At 42.9% G+C, this 24,388-nt stretch overlaps 1 protein-coding gene across 1 annotated transcript in view; it reads right to left on the bottom strand.

The window, feature by feature from the left end:
• Positions 1 to 610: 610 nt before the first annotated feature.
• Positions 611 to 24,388, bottom strand: part of LOC148342273 (uncharacterized) — a 30,959-nt gene continuing 7,181 nt past the window's right edge. The window contains exons 4-6 of the mRNA XM_088288117.1: positions 1,486 to 1,697; positions 1,054 to 1,260; positions 611 to 957 (exon numbers count right to left, since the gene is read on the bottom strand). Of these exons, the coding sequence (XP_088144243.1) occupies positions 611 to 957; positions 1,054 to 1,260; positions 1,486 to 1,697 (766 nt within the window). The remainder of the gene's footprint in view (positions 958 to 1,053; positions 1,261 to 1,485; positions 1,698 to 24,388) is intronic.

Consider the following 24,388-nt stretch of genomic DNA (forward strand, 5'->3'; position numbering starts at 1 on the left):
GGGGTGGAGCGGCGCGGCGGGTCCGACGAGGCTGCGGGAGCGAGGATCGGCGGGCAGGTGGCGAGGCAGCGGGAGCTGGATGCGGGAGGTGGGCAGGTGGCGAGGCGGCGGAAGCGGCGCGAGGAGGGCAGGCAGGCGGCGTAGCGGAAGGAGCGCAGGCAAGGTGATCGGCGTCGTGGGGGAGAAGCATGACGAGGCGGCAGGAGCGGGAAGCGGCAGGCAGGCAGGGTCGGAGCGGGCAAGGCGCAGACGGTGATCCGGAACTCTGAGGTGGGCAGCGGGGGCCCGGGCTCGGACAGGCGCTGGACGGCTGGAGGAGGAACACGAAAACACAGGAGTCAAACAGGAGCGAGCGTCAAGGCGATCTGGCGAGAATGAAACGAGCGAAGACATGAGCCAATACCACGTTAGGTTACAGGATAATCCGGCGTCTGGCTCCTGGCGACGCTGGGTCTTATACAGGTGTTGATTGCCGCTGATGGGTGGCAGGTGCGCAGGAGCCGACGCCTTCTCAAGCCGGGGGCGTGCCTGGATGGAAACCGCCGGAGACCTGAAAACAACAATAACTCGCCAGGCCCCCCCAAACCCGAACCACCACAGTACCCCCCCCTCAACGGACGCCACCTGGCGTCCTACCCGGCTTGTCCGGGTGTGCAGCATAGAAGTCTTTGATCGGGGAGTCATCAAGGAAGAGCTTGCGAGAGATCCAGGAGCGCTCCTCTGGGCCATAACCCTCCCAGTCTACCAAGTATTGGAAGCCTCTACCCCGGGGCCTCACGTCCAACACCTTGGACACCGTGAAGGCAGGGTGATCGTCTATCATCCGGGGGGGTGGAGGGGAGACGGTCGGAGGGCTCAGAGGGCTGGCAGAAACAGGCTTGAGGAGAGAGACGTGAAACGTGGGATGGATCTTTAGCGAGTCCGGAAGTTTGAGTCTGACGGAGCACGGGTTAATTACTTTAGTGATGGGGAAGGGACCAATGAATCGGGGAGACAGCTTACGTGAGTCTGTTTGAAGCGGAAGGTCGCGGGACGAGAGCCAGACCATCTGGCCGGGCTTGTAGTCTGGAGCCGGGGACCGATGGCGGTCGGCCAGGCGCTTGTTCCGCTGCGCCGAACGGGTGACAGAAGCCTCCACCTCGGCCCAGACTCCCTTGACCCGACGGAGGTTCTCCTCGACGGAGGGAACCGCCACGGCATGCTCCTGTTCCCCAAATAAGGGGGGTTGATAACCGAGACAGGCCATGAAGGGGGTCATACCTGTAGCGGCGCAGGAGAGGGAGTTGTGGGCGTACTCGATCCAGGGCAGGGCCTCGCTCCATGACACCGGGTTACGGGCCACCACGCACCGCAGCGCCGCTTCCAGGTCTTGGTTGGCCCGCTCGGTCTGCCCGTTGGTCTGAGGATGGTATCCGGAGGAGAGACTGGCTGTGGCGCCCACCGCCCTGCAAAATTCTCTCCAGACCTGGGACGAGAATTGGGGACCTCTGTCGGATACTATGTCTAATGGGATGCCATGGAGTCGGAAGACGTGCTGAGTAAGTAGTTTGGCCGTCTCCAGGGCGGTGGGTAACTTGGAAAGGGGAACGTAGTGCACACACTTGGAGAAGCGGTCGATGATCGTGAGTATGACGGTATGTCCATCGGATGGGGGGAGACCCGTGACAAAATCCACGGCGATGTGGGACCAGGGACGGCTCGGGATAGGCACATTAGTGGTGCGAAACACAAGCCTGATAAAGAATGTGATGTGTGCATAAAAGGGAAGTTCACCCAAACGAGAAACCGAAATCCAACTGACAAGGTAAAGACATTGCTAAAACTGATGAATACAGATTTAGCTGGTCCTATTAGCAACGAATCCATTGATGGTTTTAAGTATGTGCAATCTTTTACAGATGTGTATCCAGGTGTGGTGTTTGTTTATTTTTTGAAAGCAAGGATGATGGCGATGCTCTTCAAGCTACCAAGAAGTTCTTATCTGATGTAGCACCATATGGTACTGCGAGATACATACGGTCAGACAATGGAACCGAGTTCACAAACAGAGACTTTAAGACACTGCTACGAAAGAACAATATGAGACATGAAACCTCCTGTCCTTATTCCCCACACCAGAATGGGGTAGCTGAGAGGGAATCTTTTTGATATGGCCAGGTGTAAGCTTATTGACTGCAACTTACCAAAGAGCCTGTGGCACAATGCTGTTCAGGACGCGGCTTATACAAGAAATGTGTGTTTTAATAAGCATACAGGCACCACACTATACACGGCACTGACAGGAAAAATGTGTCATTTATCAAGGATGCACAAGTTCGGGTCAATATGCCTTGCCTATCAACAAGACAGGATTAAACTAGACTTTAAGTGTGAAAAAGGACACTTTGTAGGGCAAGACAAAGGCAGTCCAGCCTTTCTAGTTTATTATCCAGTGAGGGAAAGGTGCAAAAGCACAAACTGGTAAAGTTTGTCACCAAGACAACATGTGAAAATGAAACGCTGATTTATGAGTTAGACCTGCAACCTAGAGTGAGTTGTGAAGTCAAAGACACCCCACAACCTAGTGCGAGCACAGACATACAAATTGGTGGTTCAAAACAACCAAAAGATGATGATGACAAGCACCCTAAAGGGACACCACAGGTCCCAAGTAGTGGGAGATATCCTACCCGAGAACATAGACCACCGGGTTATCTAAAAGATTATACTCAAGACAGCAGTGAGGAGGATGACAGTACACTCGTTAGCACAGACTACTGCAACAGAGTAATGTGCAATATTCCCCTAAACTTTAAAGAGGCCTTAACATCAACTGAGTCAGAAAAATTAAAGAAAGCAATGGACAAGGAGATGAAGTCCTTTGAGGACATCCAGACTTTTACTTTGACTAAATTGCCAGATGGCAGAGAGACAGTGGGAGGAAAGTGGGTCTATTCAATCAAGGAAGGCAGTGATGGACGTGAGATGTACAAGGCCAGGTTTGTAGTGAAAGGTTATAGCCAGAGAGCAGGAATAGACTATGGTGAAATATTCTCACCAACAGCAAATCTGACTCGTGTACGGGTGGCGATGCAAAAGGCTGACGTAAAAACAGCTTATTTGCACGCACCCATTGAGAGAGAAATATACATGGAACAACCTGAGGGTTATGAGAAAGGAAGAGATGGGCTAGTGAATAAGCTGGAGAAGTCCATTTACGGCCGAAAACAATTTGGACGTAATTGGAATTTATTACTTCACAAATACCTAATCGGGAACAAATTTATCCAGAACCCAGCAGACCACTGTGTATACACGAAAGAGTCTAAAGTAGAAGGGAAAGTGATCATTGTTATCTGGGCTGATGACCTCATCATTGCCGCCAATAACACAAAAGTGGCTTCGAGCAAGTGAAGAGCATGCGATCCACCAAGTTTAAAATGAAGGACCTAGGCAGGTTAAAACATTTCCTTGGCATGGTCTTCAGCCACTCGGAAGGCTGTGTAAATGTGACACAAAACAAGTACCGTATTTTTACGCAACACCAGTTGAGGGTGCTATTTCTGTCTTTAACGCATATGCTAGGCGCGCCGCATTACAAGGCGCTAGCTCAGCTGGGTTTGCGCTAACTCGTTCGCGCAATCTCAGCTGATGTCAGCTCACCCGGACTCAATCCCATTAGGAATTGCTGTCAGAGATATCACCCCATTTTAATGACAGATGTCATGAAGCTATTAGGAGTCACTGTCAATAACAATGACTTTAACCAATCACAGGTGTCTTGGCAATAGTCTACTTGATCGCGTCAGGGGAGGGACTTCACTGGTCACCACACTCCTTAGAGTCACGGTTTCAAATCAAAACAAAAAAAAACTCAGCATACAAGCAAACAATGAAATAAAGAAATAAGATTAACACAAAACATGTATCTCTCATGCCATCTATATACCCAAAAGAAATAAAAATAACACAAAAAGATTATAGCAATGGCTTCTGGGAGCCACTCAGACTCAGCCAATCATATGGCTGTTTAGAGAGATGTGCATGGCTGTTTAGAGAGATGTGCTGTTGTGCTTCGGGCATTTTGTCTGTTGTCTAAACCTGGGACGTTTCTTGCTTGCAATAACATAAATGATAAGACAGACTTTAACATTGTGGACAGCTGTCCTTTTGTCCAGCTTTCTCCTTCACCATCACCCAAACAACATAGTCACATAATGTATAGTCACGGTCAATTAGAAGCATAGATAACTCACACTTTGTCCAGCAGGGTGTGCTAACATGCACTCCGAACAGCCCAATGAGTAAAAGGGTTGATGGTCGCGAGTGATACTTTGTCCATATAATGGGCGCGTGCTTTGTTTGTTTTGCGGAAGATTCAGGACTTTAAAGAGCGCCCTATGGGCCGGAAAATACGGTATGTGGAAAAGATCCTAAACCATTTTGACTTGTCAATGTGTAGAACAAGGCAAACACCCTGCAAACAAAAACTAGACTACACTGAAGATGCGCCGAGAATGACTGATGTGAAAATGTACAGAGAAGCGGTTGGCAGTCTCATATATTTGGCCACCGGCACACGCCCTGATCTATGTTTTGTGGTGAGCCGACTATCGCAACATTTTTTCTGAACCCACAGATGAGCACTGGATCACGGTCAAACATGTCTTGCGTTATCTCAGAGGTACAACCGACGGACAGCTCTGTTTCAGAAAGAGCAGTGAGGGTCTAGGGCCTTCGAGCTTACAGTGATGCAGATTGGGCATCAGACGCCACTGACAAATGCAGTACCACGGGGTATTGTGTGAGTATGTGTGATGACAGTGCACTGGTCTCATGAAGGACCAAGAAACAACAAACAGTAGCACTATCTTAGTGTGAGGCAGAATACATGACTTTAGCCTTAACAATACAGCAGTGTATATATTTGGAACAACTATTGAAAGGTATTGATGACTATGTGTGCACGAAAACTGTCATTCATGAGGACAATCAAGGGGCTAGCGCACTTGTGAGGAACCGGCAGAGGTGTAAACATGTGGACATCAAATATCATTTCATTAGATCCATCATAAAAGATGAGAAGATGATACTTGTTTCCTGTTCCACAAATGACATGGCAGCAGATGTTATGACCAAGCATGTGACCAAATCTAAATTGAAAAAATTTACAGGGGTCATATTTGGCATGTAAATATTTGACATTCAAATGTCATGTTATTTGTTTTTCTTGATATATCTTTGTGAAAGTTGTACAGTTTACAAGTAGTTCATAAGTGGGAGTGTTGAGTGTTATTGTATGACTGCTTGTTTCTGTAATGTGCTTATTTGCCACTAGGGGTGCTGTCCCTGACAGATGATGTTAACATGCGATGTTCGGCAGGTGCTCACGCCTTATTTCTCTCTCTCTGCTTTTGGCTCTTGTGAGGAGCAGTTTGTGTGCGTTGCTGGAATAAACTACGCCACTTGGCAAAAGAGAGAAGTTGTCTGCATATCAGAATTATTCTTCTGCTGCGACTTGGCATTAAGGTATAATCCTAGTTTGCCACAAAACGGTGGATTTTATCAATGGCGAAACGGTTAATTCGTGCAGATTTATTAAGAGTCGCCCTTTGTTTTTCATTCATACAGAAGAAACGGACAATTTGAAAAAGATATTGTTGAAATGAGAAACAGAATGTGCTGTTCTAAAGATAAAGATAAATATGTCCTTTATTAGTCCCACAATGGGGAAATTTGATAATATGTTGGGTTTGTTTCTCTGAATATACTTTTTTTGTTGTTTATTATATTGTGTGTTGTTTCCAGCAGCCAATCACATCACAGCGAGGAATGTCCTGACTGACTTCCGGTTTTCACTCCGGTGTCGGTACTAGATGTGGTCGGGTTGCTCGATGTGTTCGGGTTGTGGATGTTGTCCTTCGGAAGCCTGCTGATGACGTCAGGCGTTATAATATATTTATGTACTATATTTCTTTGACTGCATGTTTGTCACCCCTGTGTGTTACATTTGTGTGTTCTGAGTTACTAAATAAAAACAATTACAAAATAATAAAGTATATTTACATCATACTCTGTGTGCCTGTCGAAGAAGTCACGTCAATTGAAAACTTGGAAATACTAGATTGAGAAATATTTCACACTATATGCAGACATTATATTCATACAATCTTGCAGCCCGAGTGAACCACAGCATTGTTGTAAATTCGGTCGGAGAAACGTAAACGTCCCACTGCTGGAGCAGCAGCGGCTTTTCGGGAAATAGGCGGAAGTGACGTCGGAGCTGACTCGTCAATGCGGCGTTAATTTAGTTATTTTGTAAAAACAAAAATATCAACCGAATTAAAATATTATATAAAATCTATATTAAAATAGAACGGCCAGGGGTAAAAACAAACACAGAGGCAAAGAAATATATTTGGAAAATACGCGCTTAAAGCATGACGTCATAAGCAAGCGCGCAGCTTCCGAAGGTCTTCGACCACATCCACCGACCCGTCCACACCGGAACAAAAACACCCACCGCTAAATTCTTCTGATTTAGTGTGGAACTGACTGTAATTTTCACACAGGATGTCCAGTGCTACTCTAAAGGACTTCGACATAATTCATTAAGTCTTTGTGTCCCGATAACCTCATCTTCGCGCGTTGATGCATTTCGGCGTAGTTAGCTTAGCTTGTTAGCTAGCTAGCCGCTAACGAAAAGAGGCACATGACTCATCGACGAGCAGAGATCGGAATTATTGGAATTATCATTTGAAAATGTGTGCGAGAACGACACCCAAGTACAAAGAGGACCTTTGTGCAATAAAAGAAGAGAACGAGCAACATCTTCAACTGCTGGACGAAGTTTGCAAGCAGCCTCGTGTTGTGCCACTCAAAGCAGGTTTGTACACGAGTGGGTTGATCTGAATCGGAATGAATTGACCAAACCAAATCTGTGTTCATCTTTTTGTGTCCTGCAGACGTTAGTGAAAAATATTTCTGTTCTGTGAAAGAGGAGCCAGACTTGACTCACATCAAAAAGGAGGAGGAGGAGGAGGAGATTAACCAGTCATCAGTGAACTTTGACCCGATAAAGACTGAAGATGAAAAAAAGGATGAGAATGAGGACAAAAGAGGGGCGGGGCCTCCAAGCAGCAGCTCAAGTCATCACGTGACAACAGAAGGTGATGAAGACCACTGGGGACCATCACAAGTACATAATGAGGACACATTATCAGACGATGATGATGATGATGATGGGCAAGCCAAAACTGAAAGGGCATGTCACACTGACTCATTAACCTCAAAGTTGTCTTTAAAACGGCACACAAGAAACCACGGTAAAGAAAAACCTCTATTTTGCTCAATTTGTGGCAAAATTTTCTCTCGAAAGTTTCATTTGACAATTCACACAAGAACACACAGTGGAGAAGCATCTTTTCGCTGCTCAGTTTGTAGCAAAAGCTTTTCTTTAAAGTCAAATTTAAAAACACATACACGATTACACACTGGAGAAAAACCTTTTTCCTGCTCAGTTTGTGGTAAAAGCTTCTCTCAAAATTCAAGTTTAACAATCCACACAAGAACGCACAGTGGAGAAAAACCTTTTTCCTGCTCAGTTTGTGGAAAATGCTTCTCTGTAAAGTCAACGTTAACAAGCCACACAAGAACTCACAGTGGAGAAAAACCTTTTTCCTGCTCAGTTTGTGGCAAAAGCTTTTCTGGAAAGTCAAATTTAACAAGTCACATAAAAACACACACTGGAGAAAAAAACTTTTCCTGCTCAGTTTGTGGCAAAAGCTTTTCTGTAAAGTCAAATTTAACAAGTCACATAAAAATACACACTGGAGAAAAACATTTTTCTTGCTCAGTTTGTGGAAAATGCTTCTCTCAAAAGTCAAGTTTAACAGAACATATAAGAACGCACTGTGGAGAAAAAACCTTCGCCTGCTCAGTTTGTGGCAAAGGATTCTCTCTAAAATCAACTTTAACAAAACATAGAAGAATACACAGTGGAGAAAATCCTTTTTCCTGCTCAGTTTGCGGAAAAAGTTTCTCTCAAAAGTTAAGTTTAACATATCACACAAGAACACACAACGGAGAAAAACCTTTTTCCTGCTTAGTTTGTGGCAAAAGTTTCTCTGATAAGTCAAATTTAACAAAACACACAAGGACACATAGTGGAGAAAAACCTTTTTCATGCTCAGTTTGTGGCAAGAGTTTCTCTCAAAAGTCGCATTTAACGAGCCATACAAGAACACACAGTCGAGACAAGCCATTCAGTTGCAGCGTTTGTGCTAAAAAATTCTCCACTAAACATAGTACTGAGAGACACAATTGTGTTGGTGAAAAAAGCAGCGATGCTTGAAGCTTAAAAAATGACCAAAAAAACTGAAGGAACCGACTCTTTGTGGTAAGATGTGAATGTGATTTTCAATAAAATATGATGAAATTGAATTTTGCAAAGATCTTTTATTGACACAAAGCCAATGTGATCAGTGCCAGAATAACCATTGTCTCTGAGTGATGATGAGTTTTTTTGTGTGTTAACATCAATCATTATAAATGAAATTAATTGCCTTTGCCTAGAACAACATTTGTTAACGTTATGCTTTTCAGTTGTCTTTTTCATCGTAGTTAATGGAAAAGGTGTGAGAAGAAACGGTGCTTATGAAATCGTTGCCTTCCACAATCATCAATAAAATCACTTGTTCCACTTGCTCAACTGGCCTTCATTACGCTGTGTGAAAAGGTGAAAAACAGAACTAGAAGTTGAACTATAAAAAGAACAAGAAAGAGAAACGCAAGTAGTCTCAGTTTCTCTCAAAGTTTTTGGAATGGCAGGAGTGTAGTCCAGCAAAAAGGCCACGATTCAGACTGATATCCAGATTTTCCTTTTTTATTTCTCCTTTTCCTCTGACGGCGTTCGGAAATTCCGGAGCCCCTTAGGGGACATGGAAGAAAAAAAAACAACTTTGCATTCCCTCGCAAAATCTTTGCTTTCCCTTGCAAAGATAGTGAATGTTCGTTTATTTATTTTTTTAATACGTGTTTATGTACTTCCGGGTCAGTTTGGCTTGCCTAGCCTCTGATGCGCGGCTGTTCGAGAGACGACAGTACGTCAGATGCGGCAATAATCTTAGAGGGGGACTTGGAACGTTTCTTGCGGTCAAGAGATGTCCCTCACGGTGACATTCTGCACATGAAAAGCAACAAGGTACATACAATTCACTCGAACGCACATGTCAAACTCAAGGCCCGGGGGCCAGATCTGGCCCGCAACCTCATTTTATGTGGCCCGCAAAGGGCAAATCATCTGCATCAACTTCCTGTTTCTATCATATTTTCTTCACTTTTAACAACACTGAGATATGAGATATTGCCATTTATTTGTTAGCAGTCCTCCCCTTTTAAAATAAATGGAAAAATTGTTGAACAATTACTTAGGAGCTTCTGATTTCAAAACTGGCTTTCCATTCAATTTATATGGGTTCACAGTCATACCGGCCCTCTGAGGGAAACCACAACTACGATGTGGCCCGTCCACAAAAATGAGTTTGACACCCCTGCTCTAACGAAATAACCTTAATAATAGCAATATGGGTCCCTACTGTTAATGTTTTTGCATAATACTAGCGTGCAAACTGTTTACCTTTTGAGTGGCAAGAAAAGTATTGCTGTTCTATTTTCAATTTGTAGTTCATTTAAATCCTGTTATTGCATTCAAATTACTGTGAAGTGTAACGTTAAATATTTTTCTAAATTTTTTTTGTACAACGCAACTTTAGTTTCGTAATGAAGCAGCGTAGTTCGTACCCGGAAATGACGTCATCAAATCGGATGTCGCGGAAGCAGGAAGTATAATAATAGATCACCAATAAGAGAGAAATGTGATGATAATGAAGTCCAATCGAGCACAATCTGCATACATCTTTTGCCTTTGGTAGCATCGTGGGTACGTACAAGTTTGTGTTATTAATATTGACTATTACTCTAACTATCCTGAGATTGCCCAACTCACCAGCACCACTGCACAGTCCATTATTGTTCACATGAAAGGGTTCTTTGCAAGCCACGGAATTCCGCAGTGTGTTGTGAGTGACAACGGTCTGCAATTTGACTGTGGAGAATTTCAACAGTTTGCAAAGCAATATGGATTCACTTCAAGCCCTTTATACCCACAGGCAAAGGGCCAGGCTGAGAAGGGAGTGCAAATCATCAAGAGACTGCTAAGGAAGGCCAAGGATGATGCATCTGATCCTTACCTTGCCCTATTGAGTTACAGAGCTGCGCCTCTGGAGTGGGGAGCATCGCCTGCTGACCTACTCATGTGCCGTAAGCTTCGCACCACGCTTCCACAAATACCACAAGGACAGGACAACAACATTTGGATTGAAAAGAAGAGAATGCTCAAACTCAAACAGAAAATTGCATATGACAGAGCTACAAAACATCTGGAACCTCTTTCTGAGAAAGACACTGTAAGGATCGAGGGACCTCATTGGGACAGAAAAGCGACTGTCCTCAGCGAAGCCGGACCGAGATCTTACATTGTGGAAACAAAGGATGGACAAAGAGTGAGGCGGAACAGGAGGAGTCTTCTGAAGGTTCCCGGGAACTGTAAGAAATCTTCTGATAAGGCTGAGGCTGCATAGCAGGTGGATACATCGAAGAAGCACAGACCTCAGCCACCAGCAATTTCTGGGATGACTGAACCTCTTCAAAGATCAACAAGAGTTCGACGACAACCGGACAGGCTCAAAATTATATTTCTGATGAATTTAGCTTAGTTAAGGGATATTTTATTGACAATCTAACATCACTATACAAAGACAAAAAGAAATTGGTGGTGGGGGGGCGCGAATCTTTTTCTTCTTGGAAGGGGCGGGCGTGAAATAATTGAGAGGCACTGCTAGTATATGCAGACATTATATTCATTCAATCTTGCAGCCCGAGTGAACCACAGCATTGTTGCAAGTTCGGTAGGAGAAACGTAAACGTCCCAGTGCTGTTGCAGCAGCGGCTTCTCGGGGCATCGGCGGAAGTGACGTAGGAGCTGACTCGCCAATGTGGCGTTAATTTAGTTATTTTGTTAATTTTTTTATCAACCGATTTAAAATATTATATAAAATATATATTAAAATAGAACAACCAGAGGTAAAAACAAACACAGAGGCAAAGAAATATATTTGAAAAATACGTGCTTAAAGCATGACGTCATTAGCAAGCGCGCAGCTTCCGAAGGACCTCGACCACATCCACCGACCCGTCCACACCGGAACAAAAACACCCACCACTAAATTCTTCTCATTTAGTGTGGAACTGACTGTAATTTTCTCACAGAATGTCCAATGCTACTCTAAAGGACTACGACATAATTCATTAAGTCTTTGTGTCCCGATAACCTCATCTTCGCGCGTTGATGCTTTTCGGCGTAGTTAGCTTAGCTTGTTAGCTAGCTAGCCGCTAACGAAAAGAGGCTCATGACTCATCGCCAAACAGAGATCAAGGGCGGATTTTTTGTAATTATCATTTGAAAATGAGTGAAAGAACAACATCCAAGTACAAAGAGGAACTTTGTGGAATAAAAGAAGAGAACGAGCAACATCTTCTACTGCTGGGCGAAGGTTGCAAGCAGCCTCGTGTTGTGCCACTCAAAGCAGGTTCGTACCCGTTTTACTCTCATTTGCTTTGTATAGAACGACTTTCTATCGTTAGAAATATGCATCACAACATTAAGTTGTTTGGGGAAATCGTTCAAGGTTATTGCCGTTTTATTTTTTAATATTGCCTTTTACTTGCAGGTCTGCTGAACATTTGTTGATGCCAAATGAAATCAGTGCAGGAAATAAAGGCCAAAGAATAACCAATAGTGGGGGGTGAACTCCGTGTTTTTTCCCAGTATAAAATTTGAACTGATTATTTAACATTTTACATTTTCTGGTTTTTATATCTTGTTCAAGCAATTCCTTACGGAAGGAATTCTGCCTGACTCTAAAAAATGTGCACACTGCGGCGAAAACATAAATGGCGGTTGATGAATTTTAGTGAATAAAACACAAAATATTAAGTTTAAAAAAAAAAATAAGTACGTATTGGTCTTATTTATTTATTAACTTTGTACTGTCTTGGTCGGGTGAGAGTCAAAGAACCTCGGGTGGCCCTGCACTGTTTTGTGCACGTGTGCATAGTTTCACCTCATCCAAACATTTAAAATACATTTAATGCATCCATCCAGGGTTGCACGGATCTCACCAGTGAACAAGCGCATGCTGCAAGGAATCCATCTGCATGTTTGTCTTACTATGGGCTTAAAAAGGGAGAACGTCACAACCCCCTTTTCTACCTACAAGTACAGGAACAATTAGTTCCTGGTAATAAAATTCCTGTGGCCCAGGTGGTTTGGATCTCCCCCACAACTCATAGTTCCTGGTAATTTATCCAAATGACAATGATGATGTATCAGTGGGAGGTCTTGTGTTACTTTGTTACTCATTACTGACACCCTATGGCTGTTAAGCATCATTGCAGTTCGAAAATAATTCAGTGAACTCTAAAAAAATATTATGGTGTATCTTAGTTGAATTTGAATACATATTCCAGAAACGTCTGTGACTATGTCAGGAATGAAATCGGGCATCAGCCGCAACGTGCTTCCTTTTTAAATGCTTGTTTATCACTGTTGTGCTGCTAAGAAAGGGAGGTTGACATCATCGTAATTTTGTGAAATGCCCCCATGGTCCGGTCCAAGTTGGGGTTGCACACATTGCTCTGTATGCGGCAGGCACAAGTCAAGGTAGCACGGTAGAAACAATATCAGACAAAGTTGCCACATGAGGTTTGACTTGACCAAACCAAATTTGTCTCTCTGTGTCCTGCAGACGTCAGACAAAATGATCTCTGTTCTGTGAAAGAGGAGCCAGACTTGACTCACATCAAAAAGGAGGAGGAGGAGGAGGAGATCAACAAGTCACCAGTGAACGTTGTCCCTATAAAGACTGAAGATGAAAACAAGGATGAGAGTGAGGACGACAGAGGGGCGGAGCCTACAAGCAGCAGCTCAAGTCATCACATGACAACAGAAGGTGATGAAGACCACTGGGGGCCATCACAAGCACATAATGAGGACACATTATCAGACGCCCATGACAATGATGATGATACTAATGATGATGATGATGATGATGGGCAAGCCAAAGGTGAAAGGGCATGTCACACTGACTCATTATCTTCAAAGTTGTCTTTAAAAGGGCACAGAAAAACACAGTGGTGAAAAACCTTTTTCCTGCTCAGTTTGTGGCAAAAGCGTCTCTCGAAAGTCTCATTTAGTAAGGCACACAAGAACGCACAGTGGAGAAAAACATTTTTCCTGCTCAGTTTGTGGTAAAAGCTTCTCTCAAAACTCAACGTTAACAAGCCACACAAGAACACACAGTGGAGAAAAACATTTTTCCTGCTCAGTTTGTGGTAAAAGCTTCTCTCAAAACTCAACGTTAACAAGCCACGCAAGAACACACAGTGGAGAAAAACCTTTTTCCTGCTCAGATTGTGGCAAGAGTTTCTCTCAAAATTCAGGTTTAATATACCACAAAAGAATACACAGTGGAGAAAAACCATTTTCCTGCTCAGTTTGTGGAAAATGCTTCTCTCAAAAGGCAAGGTTAATAGCACACACAAGAACACACAGTGGTGAAAAACCTTTTTCCTGCTCAGTTTGTGGCAAAAGCTTCTCTCAAAAGTTTGATTTAACAATCCACACAAGAACGCACAGTGGAGAAAACCCTTTTTCTTGCTCAGTTTGTGGTAAAAGCTTCTCTCAAAATTCAAGTTTAACAATCCACACAAGAACGCACAGTGGAGAAAAACCTTTTTCCTGCTCAGTTTGTGGAAAATGCTTCTCTGTAAAGTCAACGTTAACAAGCCACACAAGAACTCACAGTGGAGAAAAACCTTTTTCCTGCTCAGTTTGTGGCAAAAGCTTTTCTGGAAAGTCAAATTTAACAAGTCACATAAAAACACACACTGGAGAAAAAAACTTTTCCTGCTCAGTTTGTGGCAAAAGCTTTTCTGTAAAGTCAAATTTAACAAGTCACATAAAAATACACACTGGAGAAAAACATTTTTCTTGCTCAGTTTGTGGAAAATGCTTCTCTCAAAAGTCAAGTTTAACAGAACATATAAGAACGCACTGTGGAGAAAAAACCTTCGCCTGCTCAGTTTGTGGCAAAGGATTCTCTCTAAAATCAACTTTAACAAAACATAGAAGAATACACAGTGGAGAAAATCCTTTTTCCTGCTCAGTTTGCGGAAAAAGTTTCTCTCAAAAGTTAAGTTTAACATATCACACAAGAACACACAACGGAGAAAAACCTTTTTCCTGCTTAGTTTGTGGCAAAAGTTTCTCTGATAAGTCAAATTTAACAAAACACACAAGGACACATAGTGGAGAAAAACCTTTTTCATGCTCAGTTTGTGGCAAGAGTTTCTCTCAAAAGTCGCATTTAACGAGCCATACAAGAACACACAGTCGAGACAAGCCATTCAGTTGCAGCGTTTGTGCTAAAAAATTCTCCACTAAACATAGTACTGAGAGACACAATTGTGTTGGTGAAAAAAGCAGCGATGCTTGAAGCTTAAAAAATGACCAAAAAAACTGAAGGAACCGACTCTTTGTGGTAAGATGTGAATGTGATTTTCAATAAAATATGATGAAATTGAATTTTGCAAAGATCTTTTATTGACACAAAGCCAATGTGATCAGTGCCAGAATAACCATTGTCTCTGAGTGATGATGAGTTTTTTTGTGTGTTAACATCAATCATTATAAATGAAATTAATTGCCTTTGCCTAGAACAACATTTGTTAACGTTATGCTTTTCAGTTGTCTTTTTCATCGTAGTTAATGGAAAAGGTGTGAGAAGAAACGGTGCTTATGAAATCGTTGCCTTCCACAATCATCAATAAAATCACTTGTTCCACTTGCTCAACTGGCCTTCATTACGCTGTGTGAAAAGGTGAAAAACAGAACTAGAAGTTGAACTATAAAAAGAACAAGAAAGAGAAACGCAAGTAGTCTCAGTTTCTCTCAAAGTTTTTGGAATGGCAGGAGTGTAGTCCAGCAAAAAGGCCACGATTCAGACTGATATCCAGATTTTCCTTTTTTATTTCTCCTTTTCCTCTGACGGCGTTCGGAAATTCCGGAGCCCCTTAGGGGACATGGAAGAAAAAAAAACAACTTTGCATTCCCTCGCAAAATCTTTGCTTTCCCTTGCAAAGATAGTGAATGTTCGTTTATTTATTTTTTTAATACGTGTTTATGTACTTCCGGGTCAGTTTGGCTTGCCTAGCCTCTGATGCGCGGCTGTTCGAGAGACGACAGTACGTCAGATGCGGCAATAATCTTAGAGGGGGACTTGGAACGTTTCTTGCGGTCAAGAGATGTCCCTCACGGTGACATTCTGCACATGAAAAGCAACAAGGTACATACAATTCACTCGAACGCACATGTCAAACTCAAGGCCCGGGGGCCAGATCTGGCCCGCAACCTCATTTTATGTGGCCCGCAAAGGGCAAATCATCTGCATCAACTTCCTGTTTCTATCATATTTTCTTCACTTTTAACAACACTGAGATATGAGATATTGCCATTTATTTGTTAGCAGTCCTCCCCTTTTAAAATAAATGGAAAAATTGTTGAACAATTACTTAGGAGCTTCTGATTTCAAAACTGGCTTTCCATTCAATTTATATGGGTTCACAGTCATACCGGCCCTCTGAGGGAAACCACAACTACGATGTGGCCCGTCCACAAAAATGAGTTTGACACCCCTGCTCTAACGAAATAACCTTAATAATAGCAATATGGGTCCCTACTGTTAATGTTTTTGCATAATACTAGCGTGCAAACTGTTTACCTTTTGAGTGGCAAGAAAAGTATTGCTGTTCTATTTTCAATTTGTAGTTCATTTAAATCCTGTTATTGCATTCAAATTACTGTGAAGTGTAACGTTAAATATTTTTCTAAATTTTTTTTGTACAACGCAACTTTAGTTTCGTAATGAAGCAGCGTAGTTCGTACCCGGAAATGACGTCATCAAATCGGATGTCGCGGAAGCAGGAAGTATAATAATAGATCACCAATAAGAGAGAAATGTGATGATAATGAAGTCCAATCGAGCACAATCTGCATACATCTTTTGCCTTTGGTAGCATCGTGGGTACGTACAAGTTTGTGTTATTAATATTGACTATTACTCTAACTATCCTGAGATTGCCCAACTCACCAGCACCACTGCACAGTCCATTATTGTTCACATGAAAGGGTTCTTTGCAAGCCACGGAATTCCGCAGTGTGTTGTGAGTGACAACGGTCTGCAATTTGACTGTGGAGAATTTCAACAGTTTGCAAAGCAATATGGATTCACTTCAAGCCCTTTATACCCACAGGCAAAGGGCCAGGCTGAGAAGGGAGTGCAAATCATCAAGAGACTGCTAAGGAAGGCCAAGGATGATGCATCTGATCCTTACCTTGCCCTATTGAGTTACAGAGCTGCGCCTCTGGAGTGGGGAGCATCGCCTGCTGACCTACTCATGTGCCGTAAGCTTCGCACCACGCTTCCACAAATACCACAAGGACAGGACAACAACATTTGGATTGAAAAGAAGAGAATGCTCAAACTCAAACAGAAAATTGCATATGACAGAGCTACAAAACATCTGGAACCTCTTTCTGAGAAAGACACTGTAAGGATCGAGGGACCTCATTGGGACAGAAAAGCGACTGTCCTCAGCGAAGCCGGACCGAGATCTTACATTGTGGAAACAAAGGATGGACAAAGAGTGAGGCGGAACAGGAGGAGTCTTCTGAAGGTTCCCGGGAACTGTAAGAAATCTTCTGATAAGGCTGAGGCTGCATAGCAGGTGGATACATCGAAGAAGCACAGACCTCAGCCACCAGCAATTTCTGGGATGACTGAACCTCTTCAAAGATCAACAAGAGTTCGACGACAACCGGACAGGCTCAAAATTATATTTCTGATGAATTTAGCTTAGTTAAGGGATATTTTATTGACAATCTAACATCACTATACAAAGACAAAAAGAAATTGGTGGTGGGGGGGCGCGAATCTTTTTCTTCTTGGAAGGGGCGGGCGTGAAATAATTGAGAGGCACTGCTAGTATATGCAGACATTATATTCATTCAATCTTGCAGCCCGAGTGAACCACAGCATTGTTGCAAGTTCGGTAGGAGAAACGTAAACGTCCCAGTGCTGTTGCAGCAGCGGCTTCTCGGGGCATCGGCGGAAGTGACGTAGGAGCTGACTCGCCAATGTGGCGTTAATTTAGTTATTTTGTTAATTTTTTTATCAACCGATTTAAAATATTATATAAAATATATATTAAAATAGAACAACCAGAGGTAAAAACAAACACAGAGGCAAAGAAATATATTTGAAAAATACGTGCTTAAAGCATGACGTCATTAGCAAGCGCGCAGCTTCCGAAGGACCTCGACCACATCCACCGACCCGTCCACACCGGAACAAAAACACCCACCACTAAATTCTTCTCATTTAGTGTGGAACTGACTGTAATTTTCTCACAGAATGTCCAATGCTACTCTAAAGGACTACGACATAATTCATTAAGTCTTTGTGTCCCGATAACCTCATCTTCGCGCGTTGATGCTTTTCGGCGTAGTTAGCTTAGCTTGTTAGCTAGCTAGCCGCTAACGAAAAGAGGCTCATGACTCATCGCCAAACAGAGATCAAGGGCGGATTTTTTGTAATTATCATTTGAAAATGAGTGAAAGAACAACATCCAAGTACAAAGAGGAACTTTGTGGAATAAAAGAAGAGAACGAGCAACATCTTCTACTGCTGGGCGAAGGTTGCAAGCAGCCTCGTGTTGTGCCACTCAAAGCAGGTTCGTACCCGTTTTACTCTCATTTGCTTTGTATAGAACGACTTTCTATCGTTAGAAATATGCATCACAACATTAAGTTGTTTGGGGAAATCGTTCAAGGTTATTGCCGTTTTATTTTTTAATATTGCCTTTTACTTGCAGGTCTGCTGAACATTTGTTGATGCCAAATGAAATCAGTGCAGGAAATAAAGGCCAAAGAATAACCAATAGTGGGGGGTGAACTCCGTGTTTTTTCCCAGTATAAAATTTGAACTGATTATTTAACATTTTACATTTTCTGGTTTTTATATCTTGTTCAAGCAATTCCTTACGGAAGGAATTCTGCCTGACTCTAAAAAATGTGCACACTGCGGCGAAAACATAAATGGCGGTTGATGAATTTTAGTGAATAAAACACAAAATATTAAGTTTAAAAAAAAAAATAAGTACGTATTGGTCTTATTTATTTATTAACTTTGTACTGTCTTGGTCGGGTGAGAGTCAAAGAACCTCGGGTGGCCCTGCACTGTTTTGTGCACGTGTGCATAGTTTCACCTCATCCAAACATTTAAAATACATTTGATGCATCCATCCAGGGTTGCACGGATCTCACCAGTGAACAAGCGCATGCTGCAAGGAATCCATCTGCATGTTTGTCTTACTATGGGCTTAAAAAGGGAGAACGTCACAACCCCCTTTTCTACCTACAAGTACAGGAACAATTAGTTCCTGGTAATAAAATTCCTGTGGCCCAGGTGGTTTGGATCTCCCCCACAACTCATAGTTCCTGGTAATTTATCCAAATGACAATGATGATGTATCAGTGGGAGGTCTTGTGTTACTTTGTTACTCATTACTGACACCCTATGGCTGTTAAGCATCATTGCAGTTCGAAAATAATTCAGTGAACTCTAAAAAAATATTATGGTGTATCTTAGTTGAATTTGAATACATATTCCAGAAACGTCTGTGACTATGTCAGGAATGAAATCGGGCATCAGCCGCAACGTGCTTCCTTTTTAAATGCTTGTTTATCACTGTTGTGCTGCTAAGAAAGGGAGGTTGACATCATCGTAATTTTGTGAAATGCCCCCATGGTCCGGTCCAAGTTGGGGTTGCACACATTGCTCTGTATGCGGCAGGCACAAGTCAAGGTAGCACGGTAGAAACAATATCAGACAAAGTTGCCACATGAGGTTTGACTTGACCAAACCAAATTTGTCTCTCTGTGTCCTGCAGACGTCAGACAAAATGATCTCTGTTCTGTGAAAGAGGAGCCAGACTTGACTCACATCAAAAAGGAGGAGGAGGAGGAGGAGATCAACAAGTCACCAGTGAACGTTGTCCCTATAAAGACTGAAGATGAAAACAAGGATGAGAGTGAGGACGACAGAGGGGCGGAGCCTACAAGCAGCAGCTCAAGTCATCACATGACAACAGAAGGTGATGAAGACCACTGGGGGCCATCACAAGCACATAATGAGGACACATTATCAGACGCCCATGACAATGATGATGATACTAATGATGATGATGATGATGATGGGCAAGCCAAAGGTGAAAGGGCATGTCACACTGACTCATTATCTTCAAAGTTGTCTTTAAAAGGGCACAGAAAAACACAGTGGTGAAAAACCTTTTTCCTGCTCAGTTTGTGGCAAAAGCGTCTCTCGAAAGTCTCATTTAGTAAGGCACACAAGAACGCACAGTGGAGAAAAACATTTTTCCTGCTCAGTTTGTGGTAAAAGCTTCTCTCAAAACTCAACGTTAACAAGCCACACAAGAACACACAGTGGAGAAAAACATTTTTCCTGCTCAGTTTGTGGTAAAAGCTTCTCTCAAAACTCAACGTTAACAAGCCACGCAAGAACACACAGTGGAGAAAAACCTTTTTCCTGCTCAGATTGTGGCAAGAGTTTCTCTCAAAATTCAGGTTTAATATACCACAAAAGAATACACAGTGGAGAAAAACCATTTTCCTGCTCAGTTTGTGGAAAATGCTTCTCTCAAAAGGCAAGGTTAATAGCACACACAAGAACACACAGTGGTGAAAAACCTTTTTCCTGCTCAGTTTGTGGCAAAAGCTTCTCTCAAAAGTTTGATTTAACAATCCACACTAGAACGCACAGTGGAGAAAACCCTTTTTCTTGCTCAGTTTGTGGCAAAAGCTTTTCTTTTAAGACACATTTAAAAACACATACACGATTACACACTGGAGAAAAAAATTTTTCATGCTCAGTTTGTGCCAAGAGGTTCTCTCAAAAGTCGTATTTACGACGCCACACAAGAACACACACTGGAGACAAGCCATTCAGTTGCAGCGTTTGTGCTAAAAAATTCTCCACTAAACAGCATGCTAAGAGACACGATTGTGCTGGTGAGACTTGCAGCGATCCTTGAAGCTTAAAAAAAAGACAACAAAAAACTGAAGGAACTGACTCTTTGTGGTAAGATGAAAATTTTGATTTTGAATAAAATATGATATATTGAATTTTGCAAAGCTTTTTTATTGACATTAAGCCAATGTGATCCGTGCCAGAAGAACCATCATGTCTGAGTGATGATTTTTTTTTGTTTTTATATCAAACATTAAAAATGAAATTAATTTCCTTTGCCAAGAAAAACATGTGTTAACATTATGCTTTTCAGTTGTCTTTTTAATCGTACTTAATGGAAAAGGTGTGAGAAGAAACTGTGCTCATGAAATCGCTGCCTTCTACAATCATCAATAAAATGACTTGTTCCACTTGCTCAACTGGCCTTCATTACACTGCGTGAAAAGGTGAAAAACAGATGTAGAAGTTGAACTATAAATAGAACAAGAAAGAGAAACGCAAATAGTCTCAGTTTCTCTCAAAGGTTTTGGAATGTCAGGAGTTGGCAACTTGATGGTGTTGGAATTTATCTTTATATCAATGTTAGAATTTAATTTTAACCCAATGTAAACTCAAATAAGTAATCTGACTCCAATTTGCGACCTTACCCAACTCTCACACATCCAACAATATGCGCGCTCGTTCTGCAATAGAAAGGTATCAGGAAGCCGGCATTTTCACGCACAAGTGGATTTATTCCTAATACACAGATTTCTACATGGCACCTGGATCTCGAATCCCTCTCAATACAAGTCTACACCTCTCTTGCCACCAGCGAATGTGTTCTACCTCCGAGTTGCCCAGTACTGATTCATACTATACAACATGCAAAATGGCACAGACAAAGGCATCCTGGCATGATTCTATTGGCTATGTGTATTGCAGTTAACTTTAGCTCGCTCTCATTGGTCTTTCTCCTCCCGCCGAATCCCGTGGCGACTCCTCCTGCTTGTGCTATCCCCCGATGGCCTCTCCTTCGTCCACTGGTCCCGGAGTCATCTCGTCTCGCTCAGCACCATCTGCTTCTAAAACATTCCATTCATGCACAACCCCCGCAACCAGTTTCGCGCCACCAGTCACACTCTCAGCATTTTACAATATCACATTTTCAGACATTGGATGCACCAACATCTAATGAACTATGTTAAGCTCAAACTCTTATATTCCTTTAATAGTCAAAAGTATGAAATCCTTTAAGTGTAACTGAAGTTTTAGACCATGCTAATGACCAGACACTCAGGAGATGAATGCAGGAAGATTAGATCACAGCTGCACCACAGGAGGTGTGAACGAGACCCCTCTGAAACAATGGACTTCCATGCCAGGATCACAAAAGTGGCTCCTAGCAGTCTAACCTTTGTTCAGTTTTAAATTGACTGCCATTTACATTATCCTTTAATCCCTCTCATGACCTCAGACATCTGAGGTCATCACTTGAACACCTTATTTCATTGCTGCACACAAGCTCGACATCACTTGCCATAAAACTAAAACACATCAAACAATTAGAAAAAGAATAAGAATCAGTAGAAAATTTCCTTCCCTCCTTATGGCCTCAGGTCCCCGAGGCCATCTTTCCATACTCACATCCTGGACTCCCGGAGGGCCACGGCTACCTCCGCCTCCTGGGGGTCCTTTTGAGGGATCATCATGTACTGACCACCCGGAGGGAGTGGCCCCAACGTGCGTTCTATTGTCTTAACAGTTAATGATCTGATACATGGAATACAGCAACATCCGCATAACACCATAATAGCGGCAAACACAGCGATAGAAATCAGTACTGATGCAATCAGGCTTTTATATTTACCAAAGATGTTGAACCAGTCAGAATACCAACTGGTGTCCACACCTGAGTGCTCCTTCATTTTGTTACTTAGCGTGCGCAGACCCTCCAATGCCTTGGTAAGGCGACCGTCAGGAGATGTATTGTTGGGAATCAGAGTACAACACTGATCCCCAAAAATACCACACACCCCTCCTCTTTCGGCTAACAACATATCTAAGCTTATTCTGTTCTGGAATGCCATAAGAGACGTGGCAGCCAATTGCTCATGCACTGCCTGGAGTGCTGAGGTGGTAAAATTCGCCAATCGTTGGACATTATAGTGGACATAATTAATCCGGTCCACATTTTTGTTTACTGTAACGAACAGGAAAAGGCTCACCCATCCTGCCGCAATTTGATCCACCAATTTATACTCGTCAGGGATCCCTCTTGGAACTCCAATTGCATCTATATACGTGGGATCCCCTGCATTCAACCATTCTTGCATGTCCCTTCTCTTCCTGTTAAGGAAGGGGATTCTTCCCCATTGTCCAACACCTTCCCACTCCGTTTTGGCCAGATCTAAGGCTGTCACACTAACTGGCATGATCAGCGTTACCAGGGCGCACTTACCTGAGGCATTGGTGGGAAGCCTATCGTACAGCACTTTCTCTCCACACCACAGCCAAACATCATCACGAGCGAGAGGGATTCCTACTGGCAAAGACACATTTTCATTACACCATGACTCCTGGAGATTTCCAATCCCAGGACCAGTCCCATTTAACTTTTAGGCAGGTGAACTTTTGTTTTGCAACTTGGGTGTCAAAAATAGGCTCTTTCTTTTTTATTCCCACATCATTCCATGGGTGTGTCCAATTAAAATTGTACCCAAGTGTTCACCTGTGTCGGTTGTTTATATTTCAGATTTAGCAGTAGTTGTTGTGTCTGTGTCAGCGTCTTACCATCATCTCGCTTTGCTCCATACCATACCATTCCATTACATGCTCCTTTCGCTCCATCACTTCTGTCATCCCGCATCCTATGTTCAAACGCAAACATCGTCCACACAAAGCACACGCCAGCAGGTAAAATAGTCAATAAGTTAAACATTTGCATCGTCATCGTCTTTGTTCAGACTCGAAAGTGTCTGACTTTGATCCAATTCATGCCATCTACACATTCCCTCTCTTGACCTGCCCGTCCGGGCGGTCAACCTCTAAGCTCAACCATGGCGGGCACAAATACTGGGGCCGGGCGCAACTGTGAGTTATGGTACCACTTTTGTCCTGTAGTTCCCAATTGGATGGCGTGTCAGGTTCTAGCCAGAACTCTAAACTGTCCTTATCAGCGAGATCGAGTCCACCTCCGGGAAAGCACCCGGAGGTTGATGTACGGAGCGATGTCCGACTCCAGTGATGCTGAGTTCACTGAGTTCAAATATCTAACTGTGTTCCGAGATTACAAATTAAGCCTCGAGCTAACGCTCCAATTTTGACTGTTAATTGACAAATTTTAAAGCAACACAAATGAAATAGTAACCATTTATGCTTAAAATAAAAAATCCCAAAACTATAATAACGCAGATACCGAATTAAACCTCTATTTTTTCTTTTTTTTTTTTATGGGAAGAAAAGGTGCTCTACAAGACATAGACAGCTCCAAGACCGCTGCAGTCTTCACCTCCTATTGTCTCATGATTGGCTCAATCCACCTACAGGCTGTGCCCACACTGATTCTGTCAACTGGGGGAGGGGGTAGAGACATTAAAAACAATCGCGGAGCTGTGGAGCCGAGCCCCAAATCAGTCGGGCCCTGGGTCCACAACACCTCTAGCAGAGACACACACAGAACTACCATTTCCGAGCGACCCTTCCCTGGAAATTTTGAAATTTAGTAATGTCCCCAAAACCAAAGAATTTGTAGTCGGTGCTGAAATATGATCTCCCGATTGTGCAACAACTATGGGGTCTAGATCTCTAGTATGATGACGCGCATCAATATTCAATGCGATTTGTGGCTCGGCGAAAGTAAACAATTCATACCATTTCCGCTGTCCAGGGACAAGGCACGCGTGCGAGGCAACGCAGGTAGACATAACAAATATATAATTCTAACGCAAGATGCACTCATGACTAAATTTGGATGAGTGCATTTTTGATAAACCAAATCATGTTTGTGATCACATGTACAATGTGATATGTCAATCGGTGAATTGAAAGGGTGGCGGTTGCTAAACCACTCAGACCAGAGCAAGAACAGGGCATACCCACCGCGGGAGCATGGGAACCAGGTTTCAGAGCTGCCCTCAAATGTTTCAGTTCAGTTTAGCCACTGGGAAGGAAAAGAGCACGACATATGCTCCCTCCGACGGATG

The sequence above is a fragment of the Idiotropiscis lumnitzeri genome, chromosome 2 (genome assembly GCF_059441095.1).
Source record: "Idiotropiscis lumnitzeri isolate Australia: NSW breed Sydney's pygmy pipehorse chromosome 2, RoL_Ilum_1.0, whole genome shotgun sequence".
NCBI classification, from domain to species: Eukaryota; Metazoa; Chordata; class Actinopteri; order Syngnathiformes; family Syngnathidae; genus Idiotropiscis; species Idiotropiscis lumnitzeri.